Here is a 21480-nt window from a genome sequence, read left to right as displayed (position 1 = left end):
TACGCTATCACTCGTGTTACATATGTCACAGCGAATCACCGATATGTATGCTATGATGCTGGTAAAGTTAACGCACCTGCCGCTGCCGCACGAGCGCAAACACACTTCCCCAAGCTCTGGACAGTGCTGGTCATAAAAAAGCTAGCTAGCTGATGGATGCAAACAATGTTCTTCCCCAAAAAACTGTTTTAGCTAACTATCTAGCTAGGTGCCATAATCTAAAATACCACAGTTTTTATTTAATTAATTGTGGTCGGACCTACCTATGTGAACCTAGCCACAATAAGGATTACACACAGGTGGAATTTGCGGTTCGCCTTCAAAATAAAAGTATCTAATTCAAAGTGATAAAAATTCATACAAATAGTGGAATCATGCCATAATGGAATAGATAATGCTAAACGAGTTTGGAATGTTCTTACATAAATTCAACAAAAGACATTACTTTCTTAATTAGACAAAAATCTGTTGAAATCACACTGGATGTATTAGACTTTAGAATTGCATTGGGGGCATACTTATTTCACTGTACAGCCTTACCTATGGATTGTGGATCAATGACATTGAGAATCAGTCTACACAGTGACACCTACAGAACATTAACGTCGTAGCTCTTATTGTGGGACATTGAAACCACTGTGAATTGAGCCACATTTGTATTGAACACTATTCCATAAGGAAACACAATACAACGTGGATGTTTTGGAGCCTGATAACTCTTGAGGACTTTGGGGAAAAAAGCACTTGGGTACTGAGTAGACTGATACCCCATTTCATTGATCATCAATCCTTAGGTAAAGCTGTACAGCGCAATATGAATGTTAATACACACAATAGGCTGACTGGAGAGGTGATTTCATACAGTCAGTCCCGCAATAAGAGCCATGATACTAATATAAACACTTCACAGTTCTGTTCTGTGGGTGTCACCCAGTAGACTGATACCCCATTTCATTGCTCCACATTCCAAACTTGTTCAACATTATCTAGTCTAAATATGTCATGATTCCACCAATTGTAACCTTCTGCATCACTTTCAAATAGGGACTTTTATTTTAAAGACAAAACGCAAATTCCACTATTGTGGCTAGCTTCACAACACACATCCCGGTTCCGCCAAGCCATACTAGCCAGATGAAGATAGCTGACTGCTTATAACAACAGTTAGTTTTGGGCAACAGGGTTAAGTAACTGGCTAGCCAGTTATTTCAATAGGAGAACAACAAGTGGCTACCTAGCTAATACTTACGCACATGGATTCCTAAATATTTGCTAAGAATATTGAAAATGACTGCAGTTTCTACTGGTCATTGTTTTCAGGCTGATTGCCTTTGTGCTAGCTAGGTATCATGCTAAAGCTAGGTACCACAGAAGTTGCTAATAACATCTGTATCAAAGATATTTGCAAACATTTTTGATCCTGCTCGTTTGATCTTGATCTAATGTCAAGTGCTCACACAGACGTTTTCTCATTCGGTTGAACAAATAATACCTTATTATCAATGCAGTATTGTATATCTTTGACAGTGCTACTGATCAAAATGGTTTTTAATCATTTTTAAATGTAACCTTTATTTAACTAGGCAAGTCAGTTAACAACAAATTGTTATTTACAATGACGGCCTACCCTGGCCGACGCTGGGCCAATTGTTCGCCGCCCTATGGGACTCCCAATCACGGCAGGATGTGATGCAGCCTGGATTCGAACCAGGGACTACAGTGATGCAATGCCTTAGACCGCTGCGCCACTCGGGAGCCTCATGGTGGCGCTTGGTTTACAAGTGCAAATTCATCACACACAACATTCTATATTAGAATTGTGTTATTTGACGTGTCAAATAAAAGCTTATTGTATCCGTTTTGACATGCAAAGACTCAAACAGCATTCCACAAAGCAAACATCTGTGCTCGCATACTTAAATCAAATTTAAAAAATACTCCCTAAAGACCTTTGCTTGAAAAACAAAAAACGTCCATATTACTGTTGTTTGTCCCTTTTGAGCAACCATAGCAACAATATCGCCAGAAACACTTCCTCAAAATAGTCTAAATGTATCTAAGATAAATCAAGAAATCTGTAATTAATTTCTACGTTTTGCCCAGGAGTTCTTAGATGTAAAATTGTGCGACTAAGATGTTTGGTGCGGTATTTCTCAAGTGAAAAAATGTGCATGATAACTTGTCTCATTGGCTGCATTCCAAACACTTAAAAGACACATCCTCTCCCCTCAGCCATCAAATGAAGTTGACACTTCTGATGACGTCTGACGAGTATACACTTGCAGAAATTCGTCACTCGTTTGTCCCATGACGATTGTGTTTTCAGCAACCGGTAGCTTGTGGGTGCTTTATATGCGCTATGTCAATTATGATTGCATGTCTACTTATATTAACTATATCATTACTGTACGATAGCTAACAAAATACTTAGCTACTAGCTACTTCTGGACAATTTTTTATTTCTACAATTTCCAAAAGCTAACCAAACAAAAACATCATTACTTTTATGAGATGTCTTTGTGCATTAGTAGCACAATTTCTAACTTGTGTATTTTATTTAACCTTTATTTAACTAGGCAAGTCCGTTACGAACAAATTCATATTTACAATGACGGCCTACCAAAAGGAAAAAGGCCTCAACTTGTTATAAACAAAAATGATTTTCAAATAAACCAAATTTAACACAGTAGGCCTAAATATTTCTTAATGATATCACAACTTAAATATAGCCTACTTGCTTACTCAGTTGGATTAAGGACATCTTGGTAATTCTTTTCATCATCACTAAGGAAACTATCTGGGGCAAACACTCGAAAATCGCTTCTGCTGAATGTCTGTGTCGCCTCCGAGCTAACAAATACTGTGTTAGTCTCTCACTCTATGAACGGTCACTGCTATCCGGATTCCTTGGGACGTACTTACCCTGAACCCTAAACTTTACTATTTTACATTACACTTGATAGAGGTAGGGACATCCCAAGAATGCAGAATAGCAAGGACCTTCTGAGAAAGCCTATGAACTCCTCTATTCGACTGAAAGTCGCAGACACAACTCTTATTGGTTGTCTGATGTAAGCTACTGGGAACTGATAACAACACAGTCTGTGATTGGCTAACATGTAGATCTACAGTGAGATAAGATAACAAACCATGAGGTGTTGAAGGAAAGACAGATTACCTATAGATTGGACAATCTTTTCTAGGCCATTAGCGATAACAGGAAATACACAAGCCATAGGCTATACTCGGAGGCCACTTCGGAATGTCGGCTTGCACGGGGAAAAACTAAGTTTCTAACATTTATGGTTGAGATTTAATTAATATAAATATCCACTATGCACCTTCTGACTATCATTAACACGCATGCATCATGCAGACGTTAGTAAAGTGTTGATATGACGACATGTTAGTTGACGCTACATACAGGCGTCACGCAGACATTAGTAAGGCAGCCACACGGTGGCCTAGGCTTTATTAAGTCTCTTATCACCCCCCATACCACCCAGGACCTCCGCTTTACTAGCTCAAGTGAATGCCCTCCTGAAGCATTTTACCAGTCGTGCCATGCCAAAAGCCAGCTATTCCGCTGCACAAGTGGGGGACACTTCTGGCTGAGGAGTCATTTTCACACATCTCCATATGCTACATACAAACTTTACAAATATAAAGACCAACAAAAATGTTCAAATCGAAAAAACAAACCTGTATTACAGAAACATCTTTGTATTACTACTTCATTGTGTAATATTATTAATGTAATAACCATGTGGATAAGGTTTATATAAGGTTTGAATGTGGCACCACCGCCTGGTTGATACATACAAGCACAGGTTACCATCTTTCTCAGGGAAGACCTTTTCTTTATTTAACTAGGCAAGTCAGTTACGAACACATTCTTATTTACAATTAAGGCCAAACCCTCTCCTAACCCTGACGACACTGGGCCATTTGTGCGCCGCCCTAACTTTGTATGAAATGCAACTTCAAAAAGATCATGTCAAGCCCATGGAATTAAGTTATTTATTGGAAATCCCTATAGTGAGCCATCAGACATCATAGTACATTATAGCTCAGCACACAAGCACTGGCAGTGGTGTTCAAGACAGACACATTCCAGTGATATTTATCTAGACTGGTCCCATATACTGTATGTGTTGTCATGCAAGGCTTGGCATCCATAGAGGAGTTGGCAACATCTTAGGCATGACAGTAAAGGAACAGAGGAATTGACTAGGGCAGCAACAGACACAGGTTGACGTTGATTGTCATGAATCTTGCCCTGGAGGTAGAACTGAGCGATTTCCACTATGTCACAGCTAAAATACCTGACTCCAATAAATCATCTAATCATGATCTTCAGTTTAGAATGCAATTAGTTTAATCAGCCAATTAGTTTAATCAGAAAAATTGTGACACCACTCCGGCCGCCGAGGACTGGAGTTGCCCATCCCTGCACTAAATGAACCAAGTGCAAAGTAAAAATTGTCTATATCATAAAAATGTATGAAAACAAAACAGTGCTTTTTGGTCTTAATTGAAGGTTTGAGTCAGGCATTAGGGTTAGGACTTTGTGGCTGGGCCAGCTAGCGACCAATGCAGTGCAAGATTCATAACAAATTCCAACCTGCGCAACACTGGAGCACCAGGCTAGTTAGCAGCTAGCTGTTTTCTCTGACAGACAGGGAGGTGTCACAAAGCAGGACTAAGGAGATAACAGATAAATAACATTCCATAATATTCTAAAAGAAGTAAATATTTTCTAGAAATAGGCATGGAATAATTGATGAGACAACCCATATTCAAGAATAGCTTAGGAAAATAACCCAAACTAAAAACATTTCTTTGAATTACCTTGCTTAAACCGAGTGATGCTTTGTGACATCCCTCTGGTAGTGGATCAAAACAAACCTAAAACCAACAGACAGACAAACAAACAAACATGGGGAAACAATAGAAAAATACAGACACTGTTGAAAAACAGAATGGCGGTAGAGCCTTCAATTAGGCATTGATCAATACAAACAAATCGTTCTGTAATTGCAAAATGTCATCGGAATACAATATCGAATTAAACAAACATTCCAAAGGATACAGAGGCAACTTCAGGAGTAATGTGTTTCGTAATAGATAAAAATCATCCTAACTAATATAAAGAGCGATGTTAACTTTCAACTACAATGATACAGACCGCAAGACCAAACATAAAATGGTTTATCTTTTTATTGCGAATCCAGAGATTCTGTACTTGTAAGTAAATTCCACTCTGTGTGAAATTGATATAAATACATTAAAAAGATAACGCAAGAGATTGTGAGTAGCTGCAGTCATGGCACCAATGAGAAATTGGGAGGGTCAACCTCCTTGAAATTTGGTGTGTGTGTGGGGTACAGAAGTGCTGTGTTGATTTTCGGATGTGTTGATTTTCAGCACGGAGGGGAAAATCGAACCATACCCTCTGGTAGAAGGTCCTTAGATCTGAAGGAAGAGAGGGGGAAAGGAGAAGAGGGAGAATTAAAAACACACTTCTAAGTTTAAACTTTCAGAAAGCAATACAAATATAGATTTAGCACCTACATCATCAATGTCCTCGTCATCATCTCCAATGTCATCGAACTGGATGTCTTCATCGTCCCCAGGACCGAAGGTGTCGGTCTCGTTGATCTTGGCTAAGAGAGGGAGGACACAGAAAGAGGAGGTATCAGAGAGAGAACAGGGAAGTGCAAACAAAACAACACAGAAATTGGGCAAGAAAGAGCAGTCAACAGTGGCTGTCATGGTCTGTGTGCCTCAATCATTTCAACTAGCTTCCTTTCCTCAACTAGCTTCCAAACCCCATTAGCTGTTACCGTAGGGACAGCTACTCTTCCTGGTACTCACCGTGCTCCGGCAGTTCTCCGTAAGCCTTCAGACTTCTGGCCTCGTCTGCATTGTACTTCAGGATCACATCAGCTTTGTTGTCCTATAGGGGAGAGAGAGAAACCCAAACCTATTTTTATGATACAGTGACAAACAAACGCAGACTCACACCCTACAACAACTGCAGTGGTATGTTGCTGGTCATCTCACCTGGTAATCTCTCAATCCCACCAGGATGATATCTGACGTGTTAATCCACACCTGAAAGAACAGAGGAGAGAAACATAACAATGTTTTTGAGGAATTAATCAGATGAATGGATAACAATCTAAAGGTTTGGTTAATATACAGTGCATTTGGAAAGTATTCAAACCCCTTGACTTTTTCCACATTTTGTTAAATTAGCCTTATTCTAAAATTGATAAAATACATTTTCCCCCTCAATCTACACACAATACCCCATAATAACAAAGCAAACAGGTTTTTAGAATGTTAATAAACTAAAAATAAGAAACAATAATAAAGTTACATAAGTATTCAGACCCTTTGCTATGAGACTAAATAAATTGAGCTCAGGTGCATCCTGTTTCCTTTGATCATTCTTGAGATGTTTCTACAACTTGATTGGAGTCCGCCTGTGGTAAATTCAATTGAATGAACATGATTTGGAAAGGCACACACCTGTTTATATAAAAAGGTCCCACAGTTGACAGTGCATGTCAGAGCCAAAACCAAGCCATGAGGTAGTTTGTAGAGCTCAGAGACAGGATTATGTCCAGGCACAGGTCTGGGGAAGGGTACCAAAACATTTCTGCAGCATTGAAGGTCCCCAAAAACACAGTGGCCTCCATCATTCTTAAATGTAAGAAGTTTGGAACCACGAAGACTCTTCCTAGAGCTCGTCGCCTGGCCAAACTGAGCAATCGGGGGAGAAGGGCCTTGGTCAGGGAGGTGACCAAGAACCCGGTGGTCACTGACAGAGCTCCAGAGTTCCTCTGTGGAGATGGGAGAACCTTCCAGAAGGAAGGTCTTTGCAGCACTCCACCAAATCAGGCCTTTATGGTAGAGTGGCCAGAGGGAAACCACTCCTCAGTAAAAGGCACGGCAGACCATTTGGAGTTTGCCAAAAGGCACCTAAAGGACTCTCAGACCATGAGAAACAAGATTCTCTGGTCTGATGAAACCAAGATTGAACTCTTTGGCCTGAATGCAAAGCGTCATGTCTGGAGGAAACCTGGCACCATCCCTACGGTGAAGCATGGTTGTGGCAGCATCATGCTGTGGGGATGTTTTTCAGTGGCAGGGGCTGGGAGACTAGTCAGGATCGAGGGAAAGATGAACAGAGCAAAGTACAGAGAGATCCTTGATGGAAAACTGCTCCAGGGCACTCAGGACCTCAGACTGGGGCGAAGGTTTACCTTCCAACAGGACAATGACCCTAAGCACACAGTAAAGACAACGCAGGAGTGGCTTGAGGTCAAGTCTCTGTATGTCCTTGAGTGGCCCAGCCAGAGCTCGGACTTGAACCCGATCAAATATTTCTGGAGAGAACTGACAACAGCTGTGCAGTCCCCTTCAACCTGAGAGAGCTTAAGAGGATCTGCAGAGAAGAATGGGAAAACTCCCCAAATACAGGTGTGCCAAGCTTGTAGCATCTTACCCAAGAAGACTTGAGGCTATAATCGCTGCAAAAAGGTGCTTCAACAAAGTACTGAGTAAAGGGTCTGAATGTCATATACATTTTTTTAATATTTGTAATACATTTGCAAACATTTCTAAACCTGCTTTTGCTTTGTCATTATGGGCTATTGTGTGTAGATTGATGAGGATTATTATTTATTTTAATACAATTTTAGAATAAGGCTGTAATGTAAAATGTGGAAAAGGTCAAGGGGTCTGAATACTTAACGAAAACACAAATTAAATTCATTAGATACACTACAGAGTCCATACAGTGTAACAGTTGACAGTCCATAGTGAAAAAAGCTTTGAGTCAGCATCAGGGTTTCCTCTGTTTCAGTGTGAGGGGAGTGTGTGTGTGTGAGACCTTTTTCCGCAGTTTTCCTCGGATGTGGCAGAGCCGCTTCACTCCGTCAAAACACATGGCTTCCAACCTCCCATTACCCAACATCTTAATCACCTGAGCATACTCTACAGGAGAGAGAGAGAGACTCAACATCACAGGACAGGGACACACCTACAGTTGAAGTCGGAAGTTTACAGACGCTTACGTTGTTTTTCAACCACTCCACACATTTCTTGTTAACAAACTATAGTTTTGGCAAGTCGGTTAGGACATCTACTTTGTGCACGACACAAGTCATTTTTCCAACAATTAATTACAGACAGATTATTGCACTGTATCACAATTCCAGTGGGTCAGAAGTTTACATACACTGAGTTGACTGTGCCTTTAAACAGCTTGGAAAATTCCAGAAAATTATGTCTTAGCTTTAGAAGCTTCTGATATATGATGTCAATTAGCCTGAGTCAATTGGAGGTGTACATGTGGATGTATTTCAAGGCCTACCTTCAAACTCAGTGGCTCTTTGCTTGACATCATGGGAAAATCAAAAGAAATCAGCCAAGACCTCAGAAAAAAATTAAAGACCTCCACAAGTCTGGTTCATCCTTGGGAGCAATTTCCAAACGCCTGAAGGTACCACGTTCATATGTACAAGCAATAGAACACAAGTATAAACACCATGGGACCACGCAGCCGTCATACCGCTCAGGAAGGAGACGCGTTCTGTCTCCTAGAGATGAACGTACCTTGGTGCGAAAAGTGCAAATCAACCCCAAAACAACAGCAAACGACCTTGTGAAGATGCTGGAGGAAACAGGTACAAAAGCATCTGTATCCACAGTAAAATGAGTCCTATATCGACATAACCTGAAAGGCCGCTCAGCAAGGAAGAAGCCACTGCTCCAAAACCGCCATAAAGAAGCCAGACTACGGTTTGCAAAAGCACAAAGATCGTACTTCTTGGAGAAATGTCCTCTGACCTGTTGAAACAAAAATAGAACTGTTTGGCCATAATGACCATCGTTATGTTTGGAGGAAAAAGGAGGAGGCTTGCAAGCCGAAGAACACCATCCCAACCGTGAAGAACAGGGGTGGCAGCATCATGTTGTGGGGGTGCTTTGCTGCAGGAGGGACTGGTGCACTTCACAAAAGAGATGGGTCATGAGGAAGGAAAATTATGTGGATATATTGAAGCAACATCTCAAGACATCAGTCAGAAAGTTAAAGCTTGGTCGCAGATGGGTCTTCCAAATGAACAATGACCCCAAGCATACTTCCAAAGTTGTGGCAAAATGGCTTAAGGAAAACAAAGTCAAGGTATTGGAGTGGCCATCACAAAGCCCTGACCTCAATCCCACAGAACATTTCTGGGCAGAACTGAGAAAGTGTTTGCGAGCAAGGAGGCCTACAAACCTGACTCAGTTACACCAGTTCACAGGAGGAATGGGCCAAAATTCAACCAACTTATTGTGTGAAGCTTGTGGAAGGCTACCCGAAACATTTGACCCAAGTTAAACAATGTAAAGGCAATGCTACCAAATACTAATTGAGTGTATGTAAACTTCTGACCCACTGGGAATGTGATGAAAGAAATAAAATCTGAAATAAATCATTTTCTACTATTATTCTGATGTTTCACATTCTTAAAATAGTGGTGATCCTAACTGACCTAAAACAGGGAATTTTTACTAGGATTAAATGTCAGGTATTGTGAAAAACTGAGTTTAAATGTATTTACTTAGCTTCTGACTTCAACTATGTACTCTACAGCACAGGAGGGAGGGGTACACTGCTCCCACTGAATATAGACATGCTGATCATTACGTTTGAATGCCTACACCCTCAATGCAATACGTCTGCTCTAAAACAGGGCTCTAGTTCTATCTGTAATCCAAAACCCTGGAAAAAAGTGAGCTGCACATTCAATCTAGAACACTGTTAGGAGAAGTTGAGGTATTCTACACAGGGAAGAGACTGGCAGTTGTTATTTTACAAGTCTTATTTAGAGCTGGTGTAGGTGCAGGCTTTTTCTCCAGCCAAAGCAGTAACACACCAACTAATCAACCAATCATGTCTTGAACAATGAGTTGGTTAGTTGAATCAGCCATGTTACTGCTTTGCTGGAGCAAAAACCTGCACCTCACACAAGCCCTGGCAGAGACCCCTGTACTCCCCCATCACCCTCACTCCCTCCCTCCACTCACCCTGCCCATCCTCTTTGAACACCAGCTCTCTCTTCTCTGACTCGTTCTCATTCTTTCCACGTCTACGATTCTTTCCTCCCTTACCTGGAGATAGGACAAAGAGAAAAGAATTCAGTCAGACCAGACCACTTTTAGTAATTTAGCAGACACTCTCATCCAGACTGTATGAAGTGTCTTCAGAATATATTCACAGCCCTCCACTTCTTCCAGATTTTGTTGTGTTATAGCCTAAAGAAAAAAATATAAAGTAGATTGTGTCACTGGCATACACACACACGTCAAAGTGGAATAATGTTTTTAGACATTTTTACAAATTAATAGAAAATGTTTAGCTGAAAAGGTCTTAAGTCTAAGTTTGCAACCCCAACAGTGCAGAGTTAAAGACAAGATATAAACTAGAAATAGTGGCACGAGGCCTCCTGAGTGGCGCAGTGGTCTAATGCAGAGCTAGCTGTGTCACTACAGATTCTGGGTTCGAGTCCAGGCTCTGTCGCAGCTGGCCGCGACCGGGAGACCCATGGGGCGGCTCACAATTGGCCCAGCGTCGTCCAGGTTAGGGGAGGGTTTGGCCGGCAGGGATGTCCTTGTCCCATAGTGCACTAGCAACTCCTGTGGCGTGCCGGGCGCAGTGCACACTGACACGATAGCCAGGTGTATGGTGTTTCCTCCGACACATTGGTGTAGCTGGCTTCCGGGTTAAGAAGGCATTGTGTCAAGAGGCAGTGCGGCTTGGTTGGGTTGCGTTTCGACTCCCGAGTCCGTACAGGAGTTGCAGCGATGAGAGAAGACTAACTACCAATAGGGGAGAAAAAAGGGGTAAAAAAAATAAATACATCAAAATAAATAGCGGCATGAGGAATAAATACAGTGAATAACATGGCCATCTATATACGGGGAGTAGAAAATAACATGGCTATATACAGGGAGTACCAGTACCGAGTCGATGTGCAGGAGTACGAGGTAATTGAGGTAGCTGTGTACTGTACATATACAGTGCATTCGGAAAGTATTCAGACCCCTTGACTTCACATTGTTACATTACAGCTTTATTCTAAAATTGATTAAATAGTTCCCCCCCCTCAATTTACACACAATACCCCATAAATGACAAAGCAAATACAGGTTTAGACATTTCTGCTCAAACAAACTGAAATAATACATTTACATAAGTATTCAGACCCTTTAGTCAGTACTTTGTTGAAGTACCTTTGGCAGCAATTACAGCATCGAGTCTTCTTGGGTATGATGCTACAAGCTTGGCACATATATTTGGGGAATTTCTCCCATTCTTCTCCGCAGATTCTCTCAAGCTCTGTCAGGTTGGATGGGGAGCGTTAATGCACAGCTATTGTCAGGTCTCTCCAGAGATGTTTGATCGGGTTGAAGTCCGGGCTCTGGCTGGGACACTCAAGGACATTCAGAGATGTGTCCCGAAGCCACTCCTGCGTTGTCTTGGGTGTGTGCTTAGGGTCGTTGTCCTGTTGGAAGGTGAACCTTCACCCCAGTCTGAGGTCCTGAGCACTCTGGAGCAGGTTCCCATCAAGGATCTCTCTATACTTTGCTCCATTCATTTTTCACTCGATCCTGGCTAGTCTCCCAGTCCCTGTCGCTGAAAAACATCCTCACAGCATGATAATGCCACCAGCATGCTTCACTGCAGAGATGGTTCCAGGTTGCCTACAGACGTGACTCTTAACTTCTTGACGCTAGGAGGCAGAATTTTTATGTTTGGAAAAATAACGTTCCCAATGTAAACGGCCTATTTCTCAGGCCCAGATGCTAGAATATGCATATAATTGACAGATGATAGAAAAAACTCTAAAGTTTCCAAAACTGTCAAAATATTGCCTGTGAGTATAACAGAACTGATTTTGCAGGCGAAAACCTGAGGAAATTCAACCCGGAAGTGGCTCTTATTTTGAAAAATCCCTGTTCTATTGCCTGCCTATCCTCCATTTAAAGGGATATCAACCAGATTAATTTTCCAATGGCTTCCACAGGCTGTGAACAGGCTTTAGACATAGTTTCAAGCTTTTATTCTGAAAAATTTGCGAGATTTATCAAAATGCGTCAGTGGATGGCCAGGTGTCCTTTGATTAGTTCATGCGCGTGAAAGTTGTTGCTCGACATTTTCTTTCTCTCTAGTATTGATAGTTTACCGTCCGGTTGAAATATGATCGATTAGTTATGTTAAAAACAACCTGAGGATTGATTATAAAAAACGTTTGACATGTTTCTACGAACTTTACGGATACTATTTGGAATTTTTGTCTTCCCTTCATGACTGCTGGATCCTGTTGATTTCTGAACATAACGCACCAACCAAATGGAGGTTTTTGGATATAAAAATAATATTTATCGAACAAAAGGAACATTTATTGTGTCTCGTGAGTGCAAACATCAAAGGTAAGCGATTCATTTTATTGCTTTTCGGACTTTCGTGACCAATCTACATTGCTGCTAGCTGTTTGTAATGTTTTGTCTGGTGATCGATAAACTTGCAAACGCTTGGATTGCTTTCGCTGTAAAGCATATTTTCAAAATCTGACACGATAGGTGGATTAACAACAAGCTAAGCTGTGTTTTGGTATATTTCACTTGTGATTTCATGAAAATAAATATTTTTAGTATTTTATTTTAAAATTTGGCGCTCTGCAATTCAGCGGTTGTTTACGAAAATTATCCCGTAAAAGGGATCCGTGCGCCAAGAGGTTCATTCAGGTCAAAGCATTCAATCTTGGTTTCATCAGACAAGATAATATTTTTTCTCATGGTCTGAGAGTCCTTTAGGTGCCTTTTGGAAAACTCCAAGTGGGCCGTCATGTGCCTTTTACTGAGAAGTGGCTTCCGTCTGGCCACTCTACCATAAAGGCATGATTGGTGGAGTGCTGCAGAGATGGTTGTCCTTCTGGAAGGTTCTCCCATCTCCACAGAGGAACTCTGGAGCTCTGTCAGAGTGACCATCGGGTTCTTGGTCACCTCCCTGACCAAGGCCCTTCTGTGTTCTTGGACCTTCAATGCTGTTCAGAAATGTTTAGGTACCCTTCCCCAGATCTGTGCCTCAACACAATCAATTCAATTTACCACAGGTGGATTCCAATCAAGGTAGAAACATCAAGGATGATCAATGGAGGAAACGGAGCTCAATTGAGTCTTATATTAAAGGGTCTGAATATGTATGTTAATAAGGTATGGTTTTTATTTTGAATAAATTTGCAAATGTCTAAAACTGTTTTCGCTTTGTCATTATGGGGTACTGTGTGTAGTATGCTGAGTATTTTATTTATTTAATCCTTTTCAGAATAACAGTAACATAACAAAATGTGGGTGGAAAAGACAGCTGCAGCAGCGTATTTGGTGAGTAGGAAAGTGTGTGAGTGTGTCGCATCAATGTGTTGGGGTGTCAGTGTAAGTAGAGTCCAGTGTGAGTCCATAGAGTCAGTGCAAGAATGTTAGTGCAAACAAAATGGTCAATGCAGGTAGTCCGAGAAGCTATTTGATTAGCTATTTAGCAGTAGTTTTTAGAAGTCTTATGGCTTGGGGTTAGAAGCTGTTTAGGGTCCTGTTGGTTCCAGACTTGATGCTGTAACGGTCCTGACCTGTTTTATGTTGTTTTTTATGTGTTTATGGTCAGGGCATGTGTTTTGGGTGGGCAGTCTATGTTATCTGTTTCTATGTTGGTTTTGGGTTGCCTGGTATGGCTCTTAATTAGAGGCAGGTGGTTTGCGTTTTCCTCTAATTAAGAGTCATATTTAGGTAGGGCGTTCTCACTATTTGTTTGTGGGTGATTGTCTCCTGTGTCTGTGTTATGTCTTACACCATACGGGATTGTTTCGGTTGTTCGTTTCGTTTCGTTTCGATGTAGTATGTTTCCTGTCCGTAAGTGTTACGTGTTAGTTATGTAAGTTTATGTTCAGGTTTCGTATACGTCGTTTTCTTGTTTTGTATTTTTGAAAGTGTTTTGTTTTTTCGTGTTGCCATCAGCGTCATAAATAAAAAGATGGCTTATTTCCCTCAAGCTGCATTTTGGTCTGAAGATCCTTCTCTCCTCACCTCGTCCGAGGATGAGGAGAGAGACAGCCGTTACAGATGCATTGGTACCGGCTTGCCGTGCAGTAGCAGGGAGAACATTCTCAGGCTTGGGCGGCTAAAGTCTGACCATTTTTTGGGCATTCCTCTGACACCGCCTGGTATAGAGGTCCTGATTGACAGGGAGCTCGAGAACAGTGATGGACTGGGCCATACGCACAACCCTCTTTAGCACCTTGAGGTAGGAAGCCAAGAAGTTGCCATATCAAGCGGTGATGCAGCCAATAGAGGTGCTCTCGATGGTGCAGCCTTAGAACTTTGAGGACACATTTTTTTCAGCCTACTGAGGGGGAAGAGCTGTTGTCGTGCCCTCTTCACGACCATGACAGATCGTTAGTGAGATGGCCCCCGAGGAACTTGAAGCTCTGAACACATTCCACGATCAGCTCCTTTGTCTTACTGGTGTTGCCAGGTCTCTGACCTACTCCCTATAGGCGGTGTCATTGTCGTCAGTGATCAGGCCCACCACCATTGTGTTGTCAGCAAACTTAATGGTGTTGGAGTCGCACGGCCACACAGTTGATGGTGAACAGGGAGTACAGGAGAGGACTAAGCGTGCATCTCTGAGTTGCCCCCCGTGTTGAGGGTCTGCGTGGCAGATTTGTTGGGCGACCCATCAGGAAGTGCAGGATCCAGTTGCAGAGGGAGGTGTTCAATCCCAGGGACCCTCGCTTAGTGATGAGCTTCGAGGACACTATGTTGTTGAACGCTGAACTGTGGTCAATGAACAGCATTCTCACGTGTTCATTTTGTCCAAGTGGGAAAGGGCAGTGTGGAGCGCAATATAAATGTAAATCTGTGGATCTTTTGGGGCAGTATGCAAATTGGAGTGGGTCCAGGGTGTTTGAGATGGTGTTGATGTGAGCCATGACCAGCCTTTCAAAGCATTTCAGGGCTACAGATGTGAGTGCTACGGGGCGCTAGTCATTTAGACAGATTACCTTGGCGTTCTTGGCACAGGGACTATGGTGGTCTGCTTCAAACATGTAGGTATTACAGACTGGGTCAGGGAGAAGTCAGTTTAGACACCTCCTGGTAATCTGTATGTCCCTATGGCCTGTGAATGTTAACCTGTTTAAAGGTCTTACTCACATCGGCTACTGAGAGCTTGATCACACAGTAGTCCAGAACAGCTGGTGCTCTCACGCATGGTTCAGTGTTGCTTGCCTCGAAACGAGCATAGAAGGCATTTGGCTCGTGTGGTATGCTAGCGTCACTGGGCAGCTCGTGGCTGTGCTTCCCTTTGTTCATTATAATAGTTTGCAAGCCCTGCCACATCCGACGGAGCCAGTGCAGTAGGATTCAATCTTAGTCCTGTACTGACACTTTGTCCATTTGATGGTTCGTCAGAGGGCGAAGCAGGATTTCTTATAATCATCAAGGTTAGTGTCCCACTTTGAGCTAGCCTTTAGTTCAGTGCAGATGTTGCCTGTAATACATGCCTGCTGGTTGGGATATGTGCATACGGTCACTGTGGGAACGACGTCGTCGATGCACTTATTAATAGGGGCATCAACCATCATTGTAACCGCTCATCACGAAGCGGTAGGCCGTCATTGTAAATAACAATTTGTTCTTAACTTACGTTAGTGTTAAATAAAAGTTGAATAGCATTTCATTTTTTAAAACAATGAATGAAGCTGGTGACAAACTCCTCAATGCCATCGGATGAATCCCGAAACATATTCCAGTCTGTGCTAGCTAAACAGTCCTGTAGCAGAGCATCCGCTTCATCAGACCACTTCTGAATTGAGTGTGTCACAGGTACTTCCTGTTTGAGTTTTGCTTGTAAGCAGGAATCAGCAAGATAAAATTATGGTCTGATTTGCCAAATGGAGGGCGAGGAAGACCTTTGTATGAGTCTGTATGTAATAGTGTTTAACATGATCTTTTAATTACTACCTCATCTCTGTTCCCCACACATACAGATAATTGTAAGGTCCCTCAGTCAAGAAGTGAATTTCAAACACAGATTCAACCACAAAGACCAGGGAGGTTTTCCAATACCTCGCAAAGAAGGGCACCTATTGGTAGATGGGTTTTAAAAAAGCAGACATGAAATGTCCCTTTGAGCATGATGAAGTTATTAATGACACTTTGGATGGTGTATCAATACACCCAGTCACTACAAATATACAGGCGCCCCTCCTAACTCAGTTGCCAGAGAGGAAGGAAACTAGAGGTCGACCGATTAATCGGAATGGCCAATTTCAAGTTTTCATAGCAATCGGTAATCAGCATTTTTGGACACCGATCATGGCCGATTACATTGCACTCCACGAGGAGACTGTGTGGCAGGCTGACTACCTGTTATGCGAGTGCAGCAAGGAGCCATGGTCAGGTGCTAGCTCGCATTAAACGTATCTTATAAAAAATAATCAATCTTAACATAATCACTAGTTAACTATACATGGTTGATGATATTACTAGTTTATCTAGCTTGCCCTGTGTTGCATATAATCGATGCGGTGCCTGTTAATTTAGCATTGAATCATAGCCTACTTCGCCAAACGGGTGAGTTAACAAGGGCATTCGCGAAAAAAGAACCGTCATTGCACCAATGTGTACCTAACCATAAACATCAACGCCTTTCTTAAAATCAATACACAAGTATATATTTTTAAACCTGCATATTTAGTTAATATTGCCTGCTAACATGAATTTATTTTAACTAGGGAAATTGTGTCACTTCTCTTGCGTTCTGTGCAACAGAGTCAGGCTATATGCAGCAGTTTGGGCCGCCTGGCTCGTTGCGAACTGTGACAACTATTTCTTCCTAACAAAGACAGCCAACTTCGCCAAACGGGGGATTATTTAACAAAAGCGCATTTGCGATAAAAGCATAATCGTTGCACGAATGTACCTAACCATAAACATCAATGCCTTTCTTAAAATCAATACACAGAAGTAAGTATTTTTAAACATGCATATTTAGTTAAAAGAAATTCATGTTAGCAGGCAATATTAAACTAGGGAAATTGTGTCACTTCTCTTGCGTTCATTGCACGCAGAGTCAGGGTATATGCAACAGTTTGGGACACCTGGCTCGTTGTGAACTAATTTGCCAGAATTTTACGTAATTATGACATAACATTGAAGGTTGTGCAATGTAACAGGAATATTTAGACTTATGGATGCCACCCTTTAGATAAAATACGGAATGGTTCTGTATTTCACTGAAAGAATAAACGTTTTGTTTTCGAAATGATAGCTTCCGGATTTGACCATATTAATGACCTAAGGCTCGTATTTCTGTGTGTTATTATGTTATAATTAAGTCTATGATTTGATATTTGATAGAGTAGTCTGACTGAGCGGTGGTAGGCAGCAGCAGGCTCGTAAGCATTCATTCAAATAGCACTTTCGTGCGTTTGCCAGCAGCTCTTCCCTGTGCTTCAAGCATTGAGCTGTTTATGACTTCAAGCCAATCAACTCCCGAGATTAGGCTGGTGTAACCGATGTGAAATGGCTAGCTAGTTAGCGGGGAGCGCGCTAATAGCGTTTCAAACATCACTCGCTCTGAGACTTGGAGTAGTTGTTCCCCTTGCTCTGCAAGGGCCGAGGCTTTTGTGGAGCGATGGGTAACGATGCTTCGAGGGTTGCTGTTGTCGATGTGTTCCTTGTTCGAGCCCAGGTAGGGGAGCGAGGAGAGGGACGGAAGCTATACTGTTACACTGGCAATACTAAAGTGCCTATAAGAACATCCAATAGTCAAAGGTATATGAAATACAAATGGTATAGAGAGAAACAGTCCTATAATAACCTCAACCTAAAACTTCTTACCTGGGAATATTGAAGACTCATGTTAAAAGGAACCACCAGCTTTCATATGTTCTCATGTTCTGAGGAAGGAACTTAAACGTTAGCTTTCTTACATGGCACATATTGCACTTTTACTTTCTTCTCCAACACTTTGTTTTTGCATTATTTAAACCAAATTGAACATTATTTATTTGAGGCTAAATTGATTTGATTGGTGTATTATATTAAGTTAAAATAAAAGGTGTTCATTCAGTATTGTTGTAATTGTCATCAAATAAATAAAAATAAAATCAGCCAATTAATCGGTATCGGCTTTTTTTTGGTTCTCCAATAATTGGTATCGGCGTTGAAAAATCATAATCGGTCGACCTCTAAAGGAAACCGCTCAGGGATTTCACCATGAGGCCAATGGTGATTTTCAAACAGTTTGAGTTTGATGGCTGCGATAGGAGAAACTGAGGATAGATAAACAACATTGTAGTTATTCCACAATAGTGTCTGTTTATTGAAAGAAATGTTCTTTCTATATGTGAAAATAACATGGTTCAGTCTGCTTTCCAACAGACACTGGGAGACAAATTCACCTTTCAGCAGGACAATAACCTAAAATACAAGGCATTTACATTTACATTACATTTAAGTCATTTGGCAGACGCTCTTATCCAGAGCGACTTACAAATTGGAAAGTTCATACATATTCATCCTGGTCCCCCCGTGGGGAATGAACCCACAACCCTGGCGTTGCAAGCGCCATGCTCTACCAACTGAGCCACACGGGACCGAGGCCAAATGTACACTGGAGTTGCTTACCAAGACGACATTGAATGTTATTGAATGTTTCTAAGTGGCCTTGTTACAGTTTTGATTTAAAAATCGTCTTGAAAATCTATTGCAAGACCTGAAAATGGCTGTTTAGCAATGATCAACAACCAACTTGACAGAGCTTGAAAAATTTTAAGAAGAAAAATGTGCAAATATTGTACAATCCAGGTGTGCAAAGCTCAGAGACTAACCCAGAAAGACATTCTTAAGGCTGTAACAACAAATTCAATAAATGTGCATTTCTAATAACATGTTGTTTTCACTTTGTCATTTTGGGGTATTGTGTGTAGTTGGTGAGAAAAAAAGCAACATTTTATCAACTTTGAATTCAGGCTGTAACAACTAAATGTGGAATAAGTCAAGCGGTATGAATACTTTCTGAAGGCCCTGTAAGTGTATTTAACTACAGTAGCTATGTAAGGTAATGGTCTTGAGTTTCCCCTTGACCTGTGATTATTGAGCCCAATAGCTAGCTAACCTAAATAAACTCAGCAAAAAAAGAAACTTCCCTTTCTCAGGACCCTTTCTTTCAAAGATAATTCAAGTAACTTCATAGATCTTCATTGTAAAGGGTTTAAACACTGTTTCCAATGCTTGTTCATTGAACAATAAATAATTAATGAACATGCACCTGTGGAACAGTCGTTAAGAGACTAACAGCTTACAAACGGTAGGCAATTAAGGTCACAGTTATAAAAACGTAGGACACTAAAGTGGCCTTTCTAATGACTCTGAAAAACACCAAAATAAAGATGCCTAGGGTCCCTGCTTATCTGCGTGAACATGCCTTAGGCATGCTGCAAGGAGGCATGAGGACTGCAGATGTGGCCAGGGCAATAAATTGCAATGTCTGTACTGTCAGACGCCTAAGACAGCACTACAGGGAGACAGGACGGACAGCTGATCGTCCTCGCAGTGGCAGACCACGTGTAACAACACCTGCACAGGATCGGTACATCCGAACATCACACCTGCGGGACAGGTACAGGATGGCAACAACAACTGCCCAAGTTACACCAGGAACACACAATCCCTTCATCAGTGCTCACACTGTCCGCAATAAACAGAGAGGCTGGACTGAGGGCTTGTAGGCCTGTTGTAAGGCAGGTACTCACCAGACATCACCAGCAACAACGTCGCCTATGGGCACAAACCCACCGTCGCTGGACCAGACAGGACTGGCAAAAAGTGCTCTTCACTGACGAGTCACGGTTTTGTCTCACCAGGGGTGATGGTCGGATTCGCGTTTATCGTCAAAGTAATGAGCGTTACACCGAGGCCTGTACTCTGGAGCGGGATCGATTTGGAGGTGGAGGGTCCGTTATGGTCTGGGGCGGTGTGTCACAGAATCATCGGACTGAGTTTGTTGTCATTGCAGGCAATCTCAACGCTGTGCGTTACAGGAAAGACATCCTCCTCATGTGGTACCCTTCCTGCAAGCTCATCTTGACATGACCCTCCAGCGTGACAATGCCACCAGTCATACTGCTCGTTCTGTGCGTGATTTCCTGCAAGACAGGAATGTCAGTGTTCTGCCATGCCCAGCGAAGAGCCCGGATCTCAATCCCATTGAGCACGTCTGGGACCTGTTGGATCGGAGGGTGAGGGCTATGGCCATTCCCCACAGAAATGTCTGGGAACTTGCAGGTGCCTTGGTGGAAGAGTGGGGTAACATCTCACAGCAATAACTGGCAAATATTGTGCAGTCCATGAGGAGGAGATGCACTGCTGTACTTAATGCAGCTGGTGGCCACACCAGATACTGACTGTTACTTTTGATGTTGACCCCCTCTTTGTTCAGGGACACATTATTCAATTTGTTAGTCACATGTCTGTGGAACTTGTTCAGTTTATGTCTCAGTTGTTGAATCTTGTTATGTTCATACAAATATTTACACATGTTAAGTTTGCTGAAAATAAACGCAGTTGACAGTGAAGACGTTTCATTTTTTTTTGCTGAGTTTACTATTTTAGGCTGTGATGTGAACCCCACATTCCTCTCTCCCTGTATCATAATCTACAAGAGGAGCATGTGGTATAGCAACATGTGACTATGTTTTACAGGAATACAGACCGCAGATAAGCCATATGGCCTACTACAGCCAGTACTTGAAACCTTCCTGATAAATTTCTTCAGGCAAGTGTAACCAGTTGACTGGGGTGTGAATGGGTGTTGTAAGCTGAATAAATAACGTTACCTAAATGCCGGTGTTAGTATCGTAAGTGATGAGCAAACCGGCTAACTTAGTTAGTTAAACGACAGAATAATATTAATTTGCTCCACTTAAAAAATACAATTATAGCGAGCTGGCTGCTGTAAACTTCACTTAGCTAGCTTGTCGTAACATTACTTCTGAACATGAACTCTAGCTAGTTACTGGTTAACTAGACATTATGCTGGTTAACTAGCTAAACTAGAAGGTTACAGTCTTTGATTCAATTGTGTCACGTTTTCAATGCGTGTAACTAGTCAGAGATGCCGGACAGAGATAGCCACACATTACGGGAAAAGACAGCAATTCTAACACTTTACCTTTGTTCTTGGGCATATTTTTTTACAGCTCAGATCTTATTTTCGTCCCGTGGTGATGTGTTGTCGCTTACTGTTGTATGAACAATATTGAATAAGAAAAACGGGCCAATTTCTCTCTACAGAATTCACGTAAAACCAAGTCACCGCTGGTGTACCGGTATGCGCATGTCATTTCCTACAGAATTATA

General features: G+C 41.8%; 2 protein-coding genes across 10 annotated transcripts in view; both read right to left on the bottom strand.

Annotated features, from left to right (window-relative positions):
- The window catches only part of LOC129823195 (MAP7 domain-containing protein 2-like), a 20674-nt gene extending 15731 nt beyond the window's left edge, over positions 1-4943 (bottom strand). For 5 of the 8 annotated variants that reach the window (XM_055882033.1, XM_055882035.1, XM_055882039.1 and 2 more), the window contains exon 1: positions 77-229. In XM_055882033.1, the coding sequence (XP_055738008.1) occupies positions 77-134 (58 nt within the window). In that variant the 5' untranslated portion in view covers positions 135-229. Of the gene's footprint in view, positions 1-76; positions 230-4851 lie in introns of those variants that run through there. The other 3 variants (XM_055882036.1, XM_055882042.1, XM_055882043.1) reach the window with 3 other exon arrangements.
- Positions 4007-21480, bottom strand: LOC129823197 (eukaryotic translation initiation factor 1A, X-chromosomal). 2 transcript variants are annotated; one of them, XM_055882045.1, is made up of 8 exons: positions 21293-21480; positions 10087-10170; positions 7904-8007; positions 6067-6117; positions 5878-5959; positions 5575-5666; positions 5453-5475; positions 4007-4908 (listed from the first exon to the last, which is right to left on the bottom strand). In XM_055882045.1, the coding sequence occupies exons 1-7, from the start codon at positions 21306-21308 to the stop codon at positions 5470-5472; spliced, it is 435 nt and encodes a 144-aa protein (XP_055738020.1). In that variant the 5' UTR covers positions 21309-21480; the 3' UTR covers positions 4007-4908; positions 5453-5469. The 2 variants fall into 2 exon arrangements, with proteins under 2 accessions (XP_055738020.1, XP_055738019.1); XM_055882044.1 differs by having other exon boundaries at positions 4007-5475; positions 21293-21479.

The sequence above is a fragment of the Salvelinus fontinalis genome, chromosome 25 (genome assembly GCF_029448725.1).
Source record: "Salvelinus fontinalis isolate EN_2023a chromosome 25, ASM2944872v1, whole genome shotgun sequence".
In the NCBI taxonomy this organism is placed as follows: Eukaryota; Metazoa; Chordata; class Actinopteri; order Salmoniformes; family Salmonidae; genus Salvelinus; species Salvelinus fontinalis.
This window is presented reverse-complemented; position numbering and strand designations above follow the sequence as displayed.